General features: G+C 39.3%; 1 protein-coding gene across 1 annotated transcript in view; it reads right to left on the bottom strand.

The window, feature by feature from the left end:
* The window catches only part of GMDS (GDP-mannose 4,6-dehydratase), a 407,121-nt gene that overhangs the window by 67,651 nt on the left and 321,678 nt on the right, over window positions 1-17,792 (bottom strand). Inside the window, exons 8-9 of the mRNA XM_021386284.1 lie at window positions 14,936-15,054; window positions 6,007-6,103 (exon numbers count right to left, since the gene is read on the bottom strand). Coding sequence (XP_021241959.1) covers window positions 6,007-6,103; window positions 14,936-15,054 — 216 coding nt within the window. The remainder of the gene's footprint in view (window positions 1-6,006; window positions 6,104-14,935; window positions 15,055-17,792) is intronic.

Below are 17,792 nucleotides of genomic sequence, written 5' to 3' on the forward strand. Positions count from 1 at the left end.
ATGGACACCAGAGATGGCAGCTTCTGTGCCAAGCACAGTGCCACCAGCTCTCCCCTAACACCCTCACACAGCACAGCCCATCTTCCCTGCCATACTCATGGGTCACAAGCAGAAATGCAGCAATACTACTTTTTACCTCTTTCTCATGCTCGTTGAGAAGCATCTGAAGTATGTTAAGTGCTTAGTGCCTTCGAGAGGCCACACAGAGAGAAGTTCTTATTAATCATTATTTTACTTGGCTGAATTTGACGTGTATTTTCAGGGATACCTCTGAAAGGCCTGGCATGTAAGGCCTGTAGCTAAAGCTAAATAAATAAATAAATAAATATTCTACCACAGGTTTTATTAGCAGGAGAGACAAAGAAAAGGAAGAGTGTGGCAAAGGAACACAGAGATAATATCGAGTCGGAAGTAAGGAACGATATAAGTATTTTGGCTGACACAGCAGCAAAGCCAGCTTGGAGGAGAATTAAGGACAACAGAGGCAATCATTTACCAAGGCAGTAGTTTTCAGATGCTGACGTACATTTTCATAACAAGAAAAACAAACAAACAAACAAAAAAACCAAATGCAGAAGAAGACTGTCAGAGCTATGGCCACTAGCAACTCCTTCACCTGGCTGCTACTAAGGAAAATTGACAGGAAAACCATCTGAAGATTATTCTTCCTTGAATGCTCCCACTTCATTTTTGTGAGTATTAATACAGGCTACATATTGACACTGATGAGCATAAAGATCCTTGAGGAAGGGAAGCACGTGTTTCCTCATATGGACATCTGAACAGTTTACAGGCACAGCTGCTCTGAACTCAAGAGTAGGAAGTGAAGCTGTATGGAAACTGAAGTGGAAGTGTGAGGCAGTCAGGGCTTTGTGATCATGGTTTCATTAGATCCTAAATGCTCGTTATGGCAGAAGCACTCAGATGGAGCTCAGAAATGTTTTTGCCTTTAAGAAAGCTGACTTTGGGAAAATGTGATATGCCCCAAGGAATTTTTTACTGGAATCCTGTGAAACATGGGAAACATGGAGCTGAATTTTTAAAAAAACATCTGAAGAGACTGAAATTTAAAGCTGTTCTGCTTAATTCCAAAGAGTAAAAAAGGGCAACTAGGGCCAACTGTAGTTAAGTAAAGATGTAAAGTTTAGTGTAAGCAATACAGAGAGAACCTGGTAAATTTCTTTTTACGGGAATTTCTGTAGATATTTAGATATGACAAGCCATCCTTTGAAAAGTAAGCAACCTGGTATGGAGGGATATGGAATTTCTTAGAGCAGTTCAAAAGAAATAATCCCAAGGGGACAGAGCATCCTTGGACACTTTGCTGCTATGAATTTTTCTGCTAAACATTGCATGGAGTTTCATTTATATCAGTGGTAAAGAGCACGGGGAGAAAAACACTTAATTGCTTATGGCATGTAACAAAAGGAAGAAGTTAGCATACCTGTTTTTCTTTGAAGAATAATAATAAGAGGCCATATGAGTGTGCTTAAACATTAGCATCACATTGTGACAGAGCTTCTAGGACTTGCATAAAGGAAGGAAATTTGCATTGATGTACGTACATCCTCAGAATTACATCCATGTCAGTCCATAACAAACGTGATGCATGAATATAACCTGCAGCCCTCACCCTAAGAAAGCTGTAGGACACCCACGGAAGCAGGTGGGAGGGGAGGAGAAATATTCCCTGTAACACTTGCAGAGCATTAGATACAGATGAAAAACCCAACACTTTCATATGATTGAAGGTTTGTTAGAACATTTTTTTCCCTTAAAAAAAATTAAGACAGAATTTATTAAATTCCTAACTATACATCTTAATAATTTACATCTTAAATTCTCTGATTAGAGGATGCACCACTGAGACCTGGGGTCGATCTTCAATTGTAGAGGTAAAATGCAACAAAATGAAGCAAACACCAGAAAAAATTTTTAGCTTAATATCTGCCATGCAAAAATACTAGAAGCAATTTTACTCAAACACTTCAACATACTTAAATTCATTAGAAGTGATGACTGGAATTCTTAGAGAGAAATACCTGCTTGATCATCTCATTTGAATTCTTCAAATATCATTGTCCTGTTGTTCGTTTTGGGATCATTTCTTTCTTTTTTTTTTTTTCCCCCAATATATGTAAATAAGATGGAAGAAAGAACAGCAAGTTAATATTAATTATCTTGCTGAAAGATAAGAAGAATTAAAGACAGGCCCAAATTCTCTAAAAATCACCTAACTTTAGGGATTGAGAGATGGGACGCTTCCAACATCCTGTGCTGCAGGGCTGCCTGTTTCCAACTGAATTGGATGGCTCACAGAATTTCATAATTTCATTAAAAATTTTAAAAATAAAATTAAAAATAGCTTTTTTTTAATGTAAAGCAAATGGATTATTTGAATCCGAGTACAGACTTCAGTTGCCTACCTGCTATTTGAATATTCTGATTGTAACAAAAATGGAAAAGTCCGGTGACATGATTTCTGAAGGACCTAAATTTTACAGGTGAGTAAACTGTAGTGAAAAACTTATCTATACACACCAAGAGCAACAAATGAACGTAAAGTACAGCCTTTCCAGCCATGTGCTAAAAAACACCTACGAAATGCATGAAAATATATTTGACACTGTATCAGCTTAGTATATAAAGCAAGCTTGTGATGAAGCTCCTGTGAAAACTGCTGATTTTATGAAAGGAAATGTATTCATTTTTCACCAAACCATGCAGCAGTTTACAGTCTCCAAATACAACTGAAAAAAAAAAAGCCAAAAAGAATACTGTTAGGAATACGATACAAACTGAAAGAAATGACAGTAATAGGTTTGTAGTCAGAAAGAATGAAGAAGGGAAGGAGAGAGACAGGCATTAAGAGGCATTAGCAGGAAGAATTCCCAAGGACAGTAAATATCAGGGGACCGCAAAGCAGTCAAAAGCAGAGTGAAGAGATTTAGAGTCAAGCCATTCAAAGAGTCTACTCAGTTTGACCAGAAGACAGTCTCAGATTTCAAGGTTTCTTCTTCAGTACAGCTAAGCTTTTCAATGGGAGGCCTTGACCCCAGGGATCGCTAACTAAAAAAACAAATATGTTTTCAAATGAATGTATTGGCACTGTCAGAACTGACTGTATACAAGATTAAATGATATTTATTTTCACTTTCCAGAGTACCGCATTATATTTTAGAGAGACAGACAGAAACGTTTCCAAATAAGACATGAGAATCTAAGCATCAGATTTTCTGCATCAGCTAGGATTCAACAGCAGAATTCCTGTTAACTGATCTGGCTAAGCCTCCCGTGAAAATGTCAACCTGAGGCTTTCTTGACTTCTGCAGTCTTAGCGAGGATGGTGGGAGGGGACATGTGCCACCAGTCCATTTCAGTTCTCTCATGGCATTTACTTTCTTTCTGGAAATGGATTAGATTTGGATCTGGCATTTTGGAATTGTACTGCTGTAACTGACTGAAACAGAGAAGTTTGCTTTCTCTTGATAAGGAACAGAAATAATTCCATACTATATATTTCAAAAAGAGAAAAAAGTTATTCTGGATACCCATCCTGAGATGGTCTACATTTTTCTGCATAAAAACTTGGTTCCTGGAAGCGGATGCCAGGCTGATTGCCAAGAACCATGGCACTCAAACCGACAGCTGAAAGTCTTGGAACAGCCTCGCTCCACTCTTCCATGTGCATGAAACAGGCTCAAAAACTACTCAGTTCTGAATCTTACCACCTTTGAGAAACTTGCATACTTAAGGGTTTAGACTGTACCTTCTTTGCATCAAATAAATAAAATGAAAGTTATAATCAGAATGAGTATCTTCACTGCTTCCCATGGGAAAACTATTGCCAAAGAAATCTCTTTTCAGAAGCTATATGGTTGACAAAACTGTTCAAGAAATGTGGTCAGCATGAAACCATAAAGAACTGTTCAGAAACCAGTTTGTTGTAACCAGTCAAGAGTAACCCAGAAGACAATGAAGATTTTATAGTTGGTGCCCCTTCTCCTTCATGCCACACATCAGTGGTCTTCCCCAAACTACCTGGACACACATGCCTTGCAGCTTCTGACTATGTAGATACCACAGATTTCATTTATGTAAGAATTGAAATAAAATGCTGTAAATCAGAACAGGTTAAGCTAGCTTGGAACTAAACCAGACAAAGATACAACAAAGATACAACCCTTGCCCTTTCACAGACTGAAAAATAACAATTCTGTATCCTCCAACAAGCTTGTGACAACATGTAATAGGTTCCGCCCTGTCTCTGTTCACATAGGAATTTACTAACAGCTCATCTGCATGTTCCTTAAGACAAAGGTACTTCAAAATATTTTTTGTGCTTCTATCCCTCTTGTGCTCAAGCAGATTCATGGCCTTCCCAGCTTCCATGGGAACTAAGTCGGAACACGTTAAATGCAGTGCAAACTGGGGGCAGCGGAAGAGAGCCCAAGGGAAAAGCAAGTTGCCTACAACAGAGTAGATAAACACTACATGCAGTGCTATTTGAAGGGCATGTTGCACTCCATATCTGGATATGTCCCTGTATTCATGTATGGACCCATCAGCAATTGCATAAGCATTCCTGAAGAACCTCTGTTACATACTGTCCCAAAATGGACAAGCATATAGTGAGCTGAATGAAAAATCCAAAAATTGTGTTCCCAAAACAGACCAATAAGGACAAATAGAAGACTGTGGGCAATACTATTTCAGCAGAAGTCTGAGAACACGAATAAGGTGGAACTACGGCGAGGGCTTCGGAGCAGCTACCAGTGGATACTGAAGAATAGGTACTTGTCAGTGAGAAGTATGACAAAGCAGGAAAGCGGGTCTCACAAAGCACAGACTTGTTGGGTCAAGTGTCCTTTTCCTGTTTGGCAAGTCCTTTTGTCTCTGTGTCCTTATCGTCCTGATACCTTACCAAAGCGCAGAATGATGGACAGCTCTTAATGACTTCCTAGGGCTTGATGTTGGTATGTGGACCAAACCCTTTTTTGCACAGCACTGAAGTCTCTATTCCCCTCTGAATTCCCTCTTTAGAACCGATGTCCACTTCAACACATGGAGCTCCCCACTCCCGCCTTGCAGCCTGTCTCAAGACAAACGTGCTCGGCACACTTAGCTCTATCACATAGCTGAAGCCAGCACTTTCAAACAGGCTGACTGACAGGCAATGCTGCATCAGCAGGGGCAGGGCCAATAACACTCTCCCCAGGAGAGCAGAACATCCTCTCCTGGGCACACCCACATCACACAATCAGGGCCACTGTGTCTAGAAACCAGGCTCCATCTTGTACCATCTTTGTAGGCTGCCACCATCCTGCTTGAGCTGGCAGTAGATTTTTTTCTCTCCTAGGAGGCTCAGTGGGTGATTGGAGCACACCTATCAGACTTCACCGAGGCACTCCTGGGACGAGGATGTGTTCTGTGAACGAGGGTTTACTAAGTATGACCCCACAAAGTACCCAGGAAAGCAAAACACACAAGGATGCTTGCAATTCTGTGATGACCTCATTGCCAAGATCCAAGCTGAGCAGCAGATAAACACTGGATGGAATTAAGACACTGTCATGAAAACACGAAAGGAGGACTTCAAAAATCCAATCGATTTGTACCCTCCTTCTGCTTTCCCCTTCTTGTAGCCGGAGGAGAGCTGACCACATACAAATTCAGGACTAAAAGGAACAAGAAGTTGTTTTGTACCTTGTTTTGTTTCCCTCGGGGTGACATGTCACCCTGCTAAGCCTCCCCTCTGCCTCTCAGAGAGGGTGACAGAGGCAGAGCAGCACCTCCACGGCAAGGCAGCCAGACCCGCTTGCAGTGCTGCGTGCTCCCGGGTAGCTGGTTGTGAGGGGTCCAGCAAGCAAGCTAATTTAGAGCTCTAAAAGCTAGCAGTAGGAGTGCAATTAAGCTGTTTTCACAGACTGCTGGCCAAATGCAGCAATTTATTGGCTGAGTGATTGGATTATTCATTTGCAAAGCTAAGAGAGGGCATTTTCTTACCACTTCAGTTGGTCTGTAGTACTTGTGATTGACTGTCACATGAATCTTGCCAGTCTCTTTGCATCGCCCTACTTCATTTTCATTCTTTCCTTCCCACCTGTAAAGAAGATAAACATTTAATCAACCCATAATTACTTTAGTGCTCTGATCTTACCAACATTTGGCCTGCTTTCATTTACTTGAGGCTGGTGTCAATTCTCCCTGCAGGACAGTATAAACTCATTAGCTATAGGAACAAAGGCAGAGTTTAGACTTGAATGGAGCAACAATGGCTTTTGAAGTCCCTTTGTTTTGGTTTTTGAATCAGTGGAAGGTCTAAAATACAGGACTTCCAAATTAAACACATAATGTGAAGGGAAAATAAAACTTCCCGATTTCAGAACGTTTCATGTATCTTCAAATAAATATGACAGTGAACCTTTTCATTTGTGGATTGGTTCAAAGTTGTTTAAAATGGTTCTTAAAATATTTTTAATCCTTGTATTTTGGCCACTAGTTTCAGGAACACCTTAATCTGTTAATTTTATGGAAGAGAAGCTCTGTTTGAACAGCATTAAGCTACATAATCTAATTTTCGTTTAACCAGGAAAAGCAAAACAAAAACAGTTCTTGAATTTTCAGTCTTAGCTCAACATGGCGCTTCACATACATGTACTGTAAACAGTACTCACTATCTGTGAGATTACAGTCAGCTCCTTTGTCTAAATTACTTTCATATGTGTTGAACAGCCTGAAACTTGCTGTAATTTATGTGATCTGGTTGCACACTGGGCTATTTGGTTAGCAACTGTCCTGGGCTAAAATTTTGGGCTGCCAAAAGAGGCGCGGTTTGATAGGCGAGCGGCTCTGCCTTTGGAAGGGACAGACTGCAGCCAGGAAGCCTGAGGACAATGCTCCCTCCCAGAACAAATGTTGTGGACGAAACCTTTAGGAACATACATCGATATCTTGAAACCAATTCACTGAATGTACAAAATGCAGAGTTAAGACTGAAACTCTATCCTCTCCTTATTTTTTTTTGCCTCTGAGTATACCATGGGACTCTGAACCAGCCTGGCACAAAATCAGTGATGAAATTCTTTATATTTTGTATTCAAGTAAAATCTATATAATTTAAATCAGCACTGAGATTTAGACTATTTAGCTTCAGTCACCAGCAATGAAAGACAACTGCCCCTTGCCTTCCTCTTACTAACTGTGCCACCAGTTCTTGGGATTTTGCCACAGATTTGATTTTTCTTTGCTCCCCTGCCCTCTCCTCCAGGCTCCCAGAAGAATTTAATTCTTTGACAATTTCAGCCTTCATTTTTGAGTTTCTAGCCCCAAGGGCTATGGAAGAGAGTTTGCAATGTGACCTCTGTGTACCCATGGAGGTTGAAACACCAAAAGGCAGAAGGAAATACCAAATATGCATTATTACTAGTTTTTAAATCCCACTTTTTTTTTTTTTTAAGCAAAACTCATGACTTTTGGATGTCTAGCGAAGCCTGTAGGATGCTTAGGAACACTTTATATTGAAATAATTTCCAACAGATAATAGCCATGGTGAAGTCAGCTGTAGATAGTCTTGCCATGACATTAAAGATGATTTATAATTTAATTTTTCTTTCTTTCTCTTTCACAGTTGCTCTGTTGAAGCCTGCACTGTAAAGTTTCCATTCAGAAGCCAAAACTAACATTAGTCCCTCCCTTTAAAGGGCAGAGGGTAAAAATGTGCAGGACTCAAATGAGCTTAATAGAAAACTAACCATCACCAGTAAAGCAACAGGAAGTGCTTAGATCAGGAGACATCATTTGCTGTTGGAGGTCACTGAGCAGAGAACTCCATTTAACACCCAACAGTCTCCAGAAGGCTCAGCCGAGCCAGTAAAGACTCATTTACTGTCACTACCAAAGTTATATAACAATAGAAATAACTTCAGAAGAAAACTCCACCCTTTTTGTTCAGCCCAGTAATGTGAAAAGTTCACAAGGAAAAAAGTGCTTCTCATTGTGAACAAAGTAGAACTTGATAACGGCACTTTTAATTACTCCTGGCACCTCAGTGCTCACAGCTGGGACACCATACTGCTGATAAAAGGGATAGTGTGGGCCAACCTGACACCAGGAGAAAGACATCCAGTTAGCCAAGCAATTCCCCCTCTCCTCTTCTAAGGAAAGGGAAAAAAAAATACCAACACATCTCTTAATTTGTAGCCAAGTTGCAGTCAGAATTATTAATGTGGAAATGTAATGCCAGACTATGCTGAAGCATGAGCGTGATTGAAGAGACATGGGGAATCCTCACATTGTTGTGGTTTAGGATAGCTCCTGCCACATGGACTACTGAGTTGTCTGCTCCTTAGGGTGCAAGTGGACAAGAAAACAGCCTTGTGTACTTCAGGAGAAATGCAATGGGACCAGAATTAAAGGAAGTTTGTCTCATCAGGGCTGGGCTAAATTCAAGGAGGCTGGGGAGCAGATCCTAGCTGGTGATGGAGCACAGAACTTTAAGGCAACTGTAGATTTTTGACAAAGGGTTGGTCCTGGAGCCTGAAGGCAATGAGCCTCTACAGCAAGATCATTGCCAACCCAGTGCTGGGTGACTGAACACCTATCAGCAGCCTCAGAAGTTTCCACAGAACTGAGAAGTTCACACTTCAAATGCATTCACAAGCTTGCTTCTTTAAAAGGTTCTCCACCTCAAGAACTTTTGCAGTCTGGATTTCCATTTAATTTAAAGCTAATTTCATATCTGCAAATCACTACTGTTATAATACTTATCATCAGCTGTAATGAATGCTCCTTTTCCTCTTTGACTGTGGAGAAGTCAATTATTTTCCATTTCTTGTAACTATTCTGTAAGACATCAAGCTTCAAGCTACTAAAACATCCATGGGTATATAGGATCTTCTGAGGAGCCGAGGTACTTGGTGGGGTGTGAGGAGGGCAGTGAGTGACCCAGGGGAGTCCGGATAATCAGGGGGTGAGGGAATAGCACCACAAAGGACCAAGTGGTCCAAATGGCTGTAACTGAGTTGCAAACAAGGCAAAGTGTGGATATTTTTGAGGTGGCCAAGAAATCAACTATAAATGAAACCTTTCACAAAAGCACACTGAACTCACATATGCATTTCATCCCCTTACTTAACCTTTATAGAGAGCTAAAGATAAAGAACTAATAGGATTTTACAAAATATTGCATATCATTAGCAGCTAAAGACCCCAAAGTGTTTATGGGAAAAAAATCCTATCATACACCCCTTAAAAATCAAAAAGTATATTGGTAGAAAATATTTTCACATTAGAAAATGATCAGCATATTACTTAAAAGTAAAATTTTAGGAAAATTTTGTTATTCTCCAAAGCTAATATAGATAGCATTTGCTGGACTTGAGAGATTTGTGACCTGATTGCCAATACATATGACTAGCCAGAGCAGTTCATCTGACTTGATGCTTTATAAACAGCAAAATTGACATCATACAACAGACCACTGATGTCCTGTCTCTTGCAAGTAATCTCTTGTAGGGAGATTTTAAACATGACTCATAGTATGTTCCTTTGCTACCATCTCAAGCTTGGATACAACAAAACATTCAAGGATTCAGGGATTGCTTAGCTGCTCCCTTGTGCCTAGATCAAAAGAACAACTATGCTACCACACAGGGATGTACTCAGACATTTGCTAAAGTGCTCTGATGAATCAGGCCTTCAAATTCTTCACTAAAGAAACACATCTAAAACAATACAATTGTTAGTATTACAATTCCAGCATTGCCGAGCTCAAGTTTCAAAAACCTAAATTGCGACTCTCCACATTCTGAGACTTTAGTAAACAATACATGTTATGTAGCCTTTTTTTTTTTCTGGTTTCATTTTTTTCAGTGTGTTGGAAATGTTTTCAAGCTGAAAAAATGTGAAACTTGGTGATAATGCTTCCTTTTAAGAAGGTTTTTGTTCACAAGAAAATGTTTTCTCAAAGAATATTAATGCTTCTGTGAAAATCAAAACGTTCTGGAAATAAAAGTTGTAGTTTCAAATAAGTTATGTTATTGTCAACATGCAAGAAAAAATGTATTAATAAAATTGAAAGATGAAGCTTTGACACCTTCAGAAGAAAAAGATTTTGTATTTTCTTTCAGAATAGCTTTAAAAATTCTTTCTACACGATTCTTTCTTTAATAGAAAACTAGAAGAGAAGCAAAACATTCCTGCTGACATGAAAGCAGATATTTTTCCAAACTGCATTTGTGAGAATTATTTTCATCCCATTTGGGGAAAAGAGAAAGAATTTCTTATGGAATACCGCACTTAATTCTCACCCTGTCTTCCTACAAGAGAAACTCTCACACCTCAGAATGTACAAAATCAGATAATTAGTTACCATCTTCAAACCTGAGCTCTGGAACAGTTACTAGATCTGCCAACAGATAAAAGCTTCTATCAGTAAGAAAGTAAATTAGCTCAGCTGGAAGAGTTGGGTAAAATGCATCACAAAGCCATATATTGTCTGAGAGAACCTTGAGAAAAGTGGTACTGTCCTATGTGAGGACCTAGTTTGTGGGGTTCACCCAGGCCAGCATTCTTCACTGGCCTGGCTGGGCTCCTTTCCCCTGTCACTGCTCCAAATGTCTCTAATTTACTTTTGAGATTCTGTTTCCTTCTTCCTCATCTGAACACTGCAAAACACAATGCACAGCATTGGTCAGACAGCAGTGTTTGGTAGGCAAAAGGCAGACCTGAGGACAGCAGCTGTTTTGATGGCTCTTCTTCCACCATGACCAGCACATTGTTGGCTTTCCATTCTTACCGCAGTCTTTCAAATCTCATGCATTTCTGCTACTATACCTTCCATTTTAAGGTTGGAAAAAAAGGGAACAAAATCCCCTTCTCTTTCAGTTCATCTATTGCTGCCATTGCTAGTAGTTCACCTCATTAGACCTCACAGCTAATTTGCAAACTTCTCCTTTTTGGGGTGATCTTTTTTTAAGAACACCAACTGGCATGTTAGCTAAGATAAAATTTGTGTTTAGAGCCAAATGGCTGGTGTAAAATATTCATTTTTCATGAATTAATTTTGATCCTGGAAGCAATGAATATTTCTGTACAAATGTGCATGTATTTTTATATTAATAAAAACCACAATAAATCTTTCCTGTGCTCAAACTCTTTTTTTTTTTCCCCCACATTGCAGACAGCAGTCTTTGTAGCATTCTGCAAAGAACTATGAGCGCTGTAGTGGTTTCGGGCTATCTTTGCAATCCTCTTCTAATTTAATAAGATTAATGACAGAAAATTAGTCAAGACAAGCGTTTGCCTGTTTCATTTACCCCGCTGTAGTTCAAATTATAGGCGGGAAGTGTTTCCCCCAAGAACTACTTAATTAGTAATAAGTAGCAGGGAAAGTAAAAGAAAAAAAGGTGTAATCCTTACAGGGGGAAAATATTTGTAGCTCTGAGGCTTTCCTGTTAGTACAAAGGACTGGATTTGAATGATACAGAGGATTATATAAATATAATTTCAAATCTCTCAGTTGAAAACTGATGTTAGAAGAAAAAAACACACAGTGTAGATAAACCTCAGTGTACACTTCACAGTCAATTTCAGAGGGCAATCAGTCAGTCTTATTGCAGCTGCACATTTCATTACTCACAAAAATATGGTAAAGTTTTTCATTTCTCATTTTGGTGAGAAGATACAGTCCTGACATGAGCTAATGACTGATTATGACAGAGTAGTATGTTATCATTTTGGAAAGACTTTTTAGGCTGCCCTGGATGTTCAGTTCTAGAAGCTAATATGAATTGTTTGGAAGACAAAAAACCTTAAAAAAATACATTTTCAATTGATGTGGCACTTAGGAATGTTTTTCTTCCTGATCTCTACTGCAATATTAAGATTTGACAGCTAAGATGCAACAATTCCTGCCAAAGAACAAAGTAGGGAAGGTTAAGAGCCCCTTCACACACGCCCAGTGTTTTCAGGTTATGAGCTCTGCCAATTGCTGCTTGCCCCTCTATTCTTTTTGGCCATTTGCTCCATCATTCCGTTGACTTTGAAAGGTGCATTTTGATTTTGAAAGGTCCAGTGTATAGGAATACTGTGAAGCTGTGCCATCACTTACAGCAGTGAAAAAGGCTGATGGAAATTTCCCAGGTAAGTTTGGGGATTGCAAAAAAACCCTACCACCCTGAAACAGCACAATCAAACTTTGAGGAAGGGAGATAGGAGGAAAGGAACCATCCCTACACGAGCTCATTGAGAACTCTGGTGCACTGTTCTTAGATGCCTCATCATAAATTTTAAGGAAACAAATCAATGGGACTCACCAATGGGGTCCCACAACACTAAATGGGAGGATTTTGCTGCTGGCTACTCCCTGAAGAAGATATATTCAAACTGGAGGAGGTGGGAGTAGAAAGTCCTTGGGGGTTTCAAGGAATGTGAGAGGTTACCAGCTGCCTAGCCAAGAGGACAGTGAAGGTAAGGAGTGCACGCGTGCTTCCTGTAAAAGGGTGCGCTGGGCTGATACCTACAAAAATGATGGGGGGTTCTTAACAAAACTTCCCAAATCCTTGAAAATGCTTTAATATCTAGTGTAATTTGAAAGAGAAATGATGGCTACAAAATGAGTAGTAGGTCAGCTCTGATACTATCCCACCCTAGGAGCACAGAGAATGAACAGCTGGTTTATTTGGCTAGGCTAAAATGATCAGATTTACATTAGTCTCAAAAAAATCAGCAACAAAATTATTACTGGCACCTAACATGGCCCCTCAGTCCCCCTGTGTATAGCTATTTACACACCACCCATGAATGACTTAAGAAGTTGATAATATATTCAGTTAGAAATACTTCAAAAGAACTGTGGCCATTAGCAGCCAAAGTCCCATTTTTAAAGTGATTAGACACTCAGGCTCCTAAAAATTGACGTCACTAGATGTCATGTGGATTCTCATGCAACCTTGAAAATTACTTTTGTTAATTAAAAAAAAATATGTGAATAAGCCCTTGTATATGCAGAATACCTGCCCTACCTCATCAGCTGTAGTAATATTATAAAGCTTCCCCAAGAGTGAAACTTAGGACTGATTGATTCAGTCCAAATGCTGAATCTACTAATCACTGCTATGAATGATATGCAGCCCACCACATGAAACCATAAGTGAGTAAAAAATTAACAAAAAGAGAAATAATAATTATAAAAAAACTGTGTTAGGGCCAACTACATCTAAAATAAGCTTTTAGAATCATCTGTAACAGAAGCTGTTCATAAATACTTTCACTTGTATTTGAGTAATTGTTTTTTTCTGTTTGTTTGTTTTCTCATGGGTTTAATTTGCTTTCTGAAGGATATATAGTGATTTGTCATCCTTGGTACATGCTGAGATTTTTTTGGCCAAAAACATAGCAGGGAATTAATTCTAAGCTAATAGTTAAATGTATTGGCTTAAAAATAAACTGTGGTGATGAGAGTATCTGCAAAAAAGACATCCAACTAGGTACTGATGTATAGGGTTCAGTTTCTTATTTTATGTAATAATAACAGTAATAACAATTTAGTAGTTCAACAAATATTAATTCCTCCTTTTGCAAACAACACTGGACAGGCAAAAAAGTTCTCGATATCACAAGATTCTTATTTATATGGAGTAAGTGCATACATATTATATTAATTTCAATGCTTATTAGGGAGAATTAGCTTATAAGCACAAGAGGCAAAAATATAGAAAAAGGGGAGAAAGGAAAGGGAAAGCATACTAGAACTCCTGTTACCCTTTTGTCCTGTCAAACCTCACTAATGTTAAGGCATATGGGACAATGTGTGGATCACAAAGGGACATCTCAGAGTAAAGAGCTGTTAAAAAAAATGAGAAACTTATTCCCAAAATTAAGCTTTTGGCCTAGAAATTCTATTTATATAGTCTTTCTCTCCTTCTATCAAAGGTTCTTTTTTTCCTGGAAGTTGATGCCAAAAATTGAAAACAGACTAAAAAGACATCGAGGAGAAAATGTTATTACCTCCCCAGCCACACACTGGCTGTTCAAATAATATTGTATATATCTGTGCACTTCTGCATATTTATTGAATTTGTCAAGTTTTTGTTCCCAAGTAAAACTTATTGGCCCTGTCAAAAGTTCACCAGCTGCACAAGTGACTTTGATGGCCTGAGGAACAGCCCTGGCTCTAGCGTCATGGAAGAGCCTGTGGCTTTCCTCTCCCTTTTCCAGCTGAGATTGGTATGTTGATGCATGGGGCCCAGAGAAGATACAGAAGGAGGGAAATTGAAAAAATAATAAACAATAAAAATATAAATTACGGAAAGCGCTCACCAAGCCATCCTGGTTTTATTATATGGCCTTGAGAAGGAATTTTGTCTTTTCAATCAAACTATGTGGAATATGCATTGTAAACATTCTGCACCCACTGCTCAACATTTTTATGGCTTGGTAGGAGAACAGCTAATTGGAATGCAGAGGGAGTTGCTACATATCCCTTGTGGTATGGCTGGTGGGCTGTCGTGTGGAAGGACCGGCGCTGGCAGGTGACACCTGCAGAGGGTAAGAGCAGAACTGTGGGGATATCTGGGGTGTGGGGACACAAAATGAAGAACTGGGCAGAAGACCCCATTTGCAGCAGGGTAATGAAAAGCACTCTGGCACTAACAGCTTTGAACAGGCATCTGTCCCCAAGGAGGGAAATGAATGAACAGAACATGAAGATTCAGAAATAAAAAGGAAGATATACCTATCCTACAATATTTCCTCATCATCAGCACTGGACATACCCACTGTGGCAGCCGTTTGTGCCCTGAAACTCTTGTGTTACAGAAGTAGCAAGTGAGAGGAAAAAAAGAAGTGTATAGAAACAATGCTCTGTAACTCATCAGATGTGAAAAAGCTCGAAAAGTTCAGCCCGCGGCTACTATCTCATGTTCATACTTACACAATGGTTTTCCCAATGTGCTTAAATGACTTCTCCACAAATTCACGGACGCTATGGACCTCCCCAGTGGCTATGACAAAGTCCTCTGGCTCATCCGTTTGCAGCATCAGCCACATGGCCTGCGGGAAAACAAACAAAGACAGATTCAGTGCAAATGTAAGCAGCCCCTTTGCTACATGATATTATATTGCTGCATTTTTTATTTGAAGATAACACATACACGCACACCCCTGGCTTGGGAAATTAGCGCTTTCCTAATTTGGTGGCTATTAACCAGTTCAGTACAACTTTGAAAAGAGTTCAATTATTTCTTATTGTGGAAAACAATGCTATATTTGATTTTCAATTTGTCTCACAGCAGGGATTTCTTCAGGGGAGACTTTAATATGTTTACTTTTGAACTCTGAGGCTTGCTTTAGCGCTTAAAAGCATGGATTCACTTACTCAAAACACTGCATGCATTGAGACAGATACAGGGAAGAGAACAAAATTTTATAATGTTTCAATCCAAAGCGCTGTTGTCTGTTTGTCATAGAATGATGCCAAATACTGCATCATGACAGAAGTCGTTTTGGCCCTTCCTTCTACCTTGTTTGTTTTGGCTATATAGGGATTTTGATTACAAATAAGTAATTAGAAGAGTAACTAAGAATAGTCAACGGTGTATTTGACCAAATTAATCTGTTTTTTTCCTTCTGAATACGAGCTGAATATAGCAAATTACAGCACTGCAACAGAAAATTTTTCTTTTGGCAGGAGAACACAGAAAATGCAGATAGAACAGTGAGACAACCATTAACACTCCTCTTTCAGAGAACCCTTTGGGCAGTGACAAAGATCACAATGGGTTTTGAAGCACAGCTTCATGGGTTTACCAACATTTTGGTATTTTTCAGGGGGACATTTACTTCCCACAACTGTCTTTCAGAGTCCTCTCCCACAAAACGCATTGTAGCAGATAAGCACCATCATTTACATGGCCAGCTAAATCAACAAGAAAGCAGGCAAGCAGATGGAAAAAGTGATACACAAAGACATATGAGTCTTGTCTGAGGTGTCACAACAGGTACATTTCAGTTTTCTGACACTGCTCTAGCCATTAGACTACTGCCTAGGAGCTGTAGGCGGACACAATAATTATTACTTTAGATCAATCAAAATGATGTAAACACTTCATTTCCTTTAGAAAGGAAAAGGGAATACCTGTATGGCATGATCCTCATTTAATAAATAACCAGAAGAGGAAAACAAAATAATTCAACTTTATCTCCATATGGTAAAAAGGACTGTCATCTTCTCGCAGTGTAATCCACAATGCTATTTGCATTGACCTTTTCACATCAGCTTTAAAGAAAACAACTTTAGTAGGTCCCCTGATGGTAGTGGATACTCTGCAAATCAGATTAATAAAAGCTTTGGGACAGCTCAGTTTCTCTTGGTAAATACCACCTGAAATACTCAATTCTGCCCCCCCACACCCGTCAATAAATCAAGTGCCCAGCATAGCAAGGCAACGCATTCAACTTAAATGGTTCTATATGCAAGTCATTTTTCTTCCCAGTTATTATTTTATGCATCTTCCAAAGTTTTGACAAGATTTTATTAACATGTTCCTTTTGAACCTTTTTGCTTTTTGAATGTGCAGGGCAGGCTGGGTTTTGAACAACTGCTGTGTAAGTCCTTGACATTAATTGTGCTTTAGGGATATGACCTGCTGGGCAGGACAATGGCAGCAACTTTATTTTTCCTTTCCAGGGCTGAACATCCTAGCCAATGACGCAGAAATACCCGACTGGCTGATGAAACTCCTCTTGTGGGGAGGAGATGTCTTAACTCGTATCTGTCCTATTAGCTTTCTTGGAATACTGGGGTTTCCCTGCTGATTTGAGAGGTCGCGCTAAATCGCCAACGCCTGTTTCTTCATGACTGGACAAACTTGCAAGATTCACAGTGGTAACAACATCATAGGAAGGCAAAGGGAATATTTTAAATACGTAATTGGTAGTTCTGGTTCTGCTAGCCTAGTCCCTGATTTCACAGACCAGTTTATATTAAGTAGCCCGGAAAACAACGAAGCTTCCTCGTATGCAAAGGCACTGTTTGGGTGAATAAGGATTTCCAGGATTAGACAGCCACTCAGAGTCAACATTTATAGTGGTTCTCCTCCTGACTTCAGTGGATGTTTGCTGTACACAATGAATTCAAGATCTGCTCCATTTTTGCTGGGAATGTACACAGCACAATTGACAGAGATTTATCAACCAAACCTCACTTATTGGAAAGAAAAAGTCCCCCCACCTCAAATGCCATGTAGGACCTAATATACCATATTGGCACAAGGATCTCGTATTTACAATGCACTTCCGTAAAACAGTATTAATATGTCTAAGGAAAAGCAGGATGGGACTTTTGATAATATTTGGCTATCCTTCTGCTTTTAAACACCTTGGTATTGTAATTCATTGGATGCTGTTTTAGTACAGGCATTTCTGCTGAGACATTCTACAATCCAGAGAGTATTTCAAATATTTAATGTTAATTTTGCCTAGTAATACTAAATAGCGTTGGAACTTTGTCCCTTTTTACTCAAACACACGCAATGTGTTGAAGGAGACAGGTACAAAACAGAAACCAAAAAACAGCCTTTGACAATGGGTCCTGCCAGGTTCCATGCACTTGGATGTACTGACTCTTGCCTACGTTTCAAAGAGCAAGCAATCACCATCCTAGAAATAAAACTTGAACAGCAGGGCCAATATAGAAACAATCAAATACAAATAACAGTTGCTAAAATCAATTTTTGCTTCTTTTCCTACCAGGAAAGAATGTTTAGATTAATGATTAATTGAGAATCTAT

The sequence above is a fragment of the Numida meleagris genome, chromosome 2 (genome assembly GCF_002078875.1).
Source record: "Numida meleagris isolate 19003 breed g44 Domestic line chromosome 2, NumMel1.0, whole genome shotgun sequence".
Lineage (NCBI taxonomy): Eukaryota > Metazoa > Chordata > Aves > Galliformes > Numididae > Numida > Numida meleagris.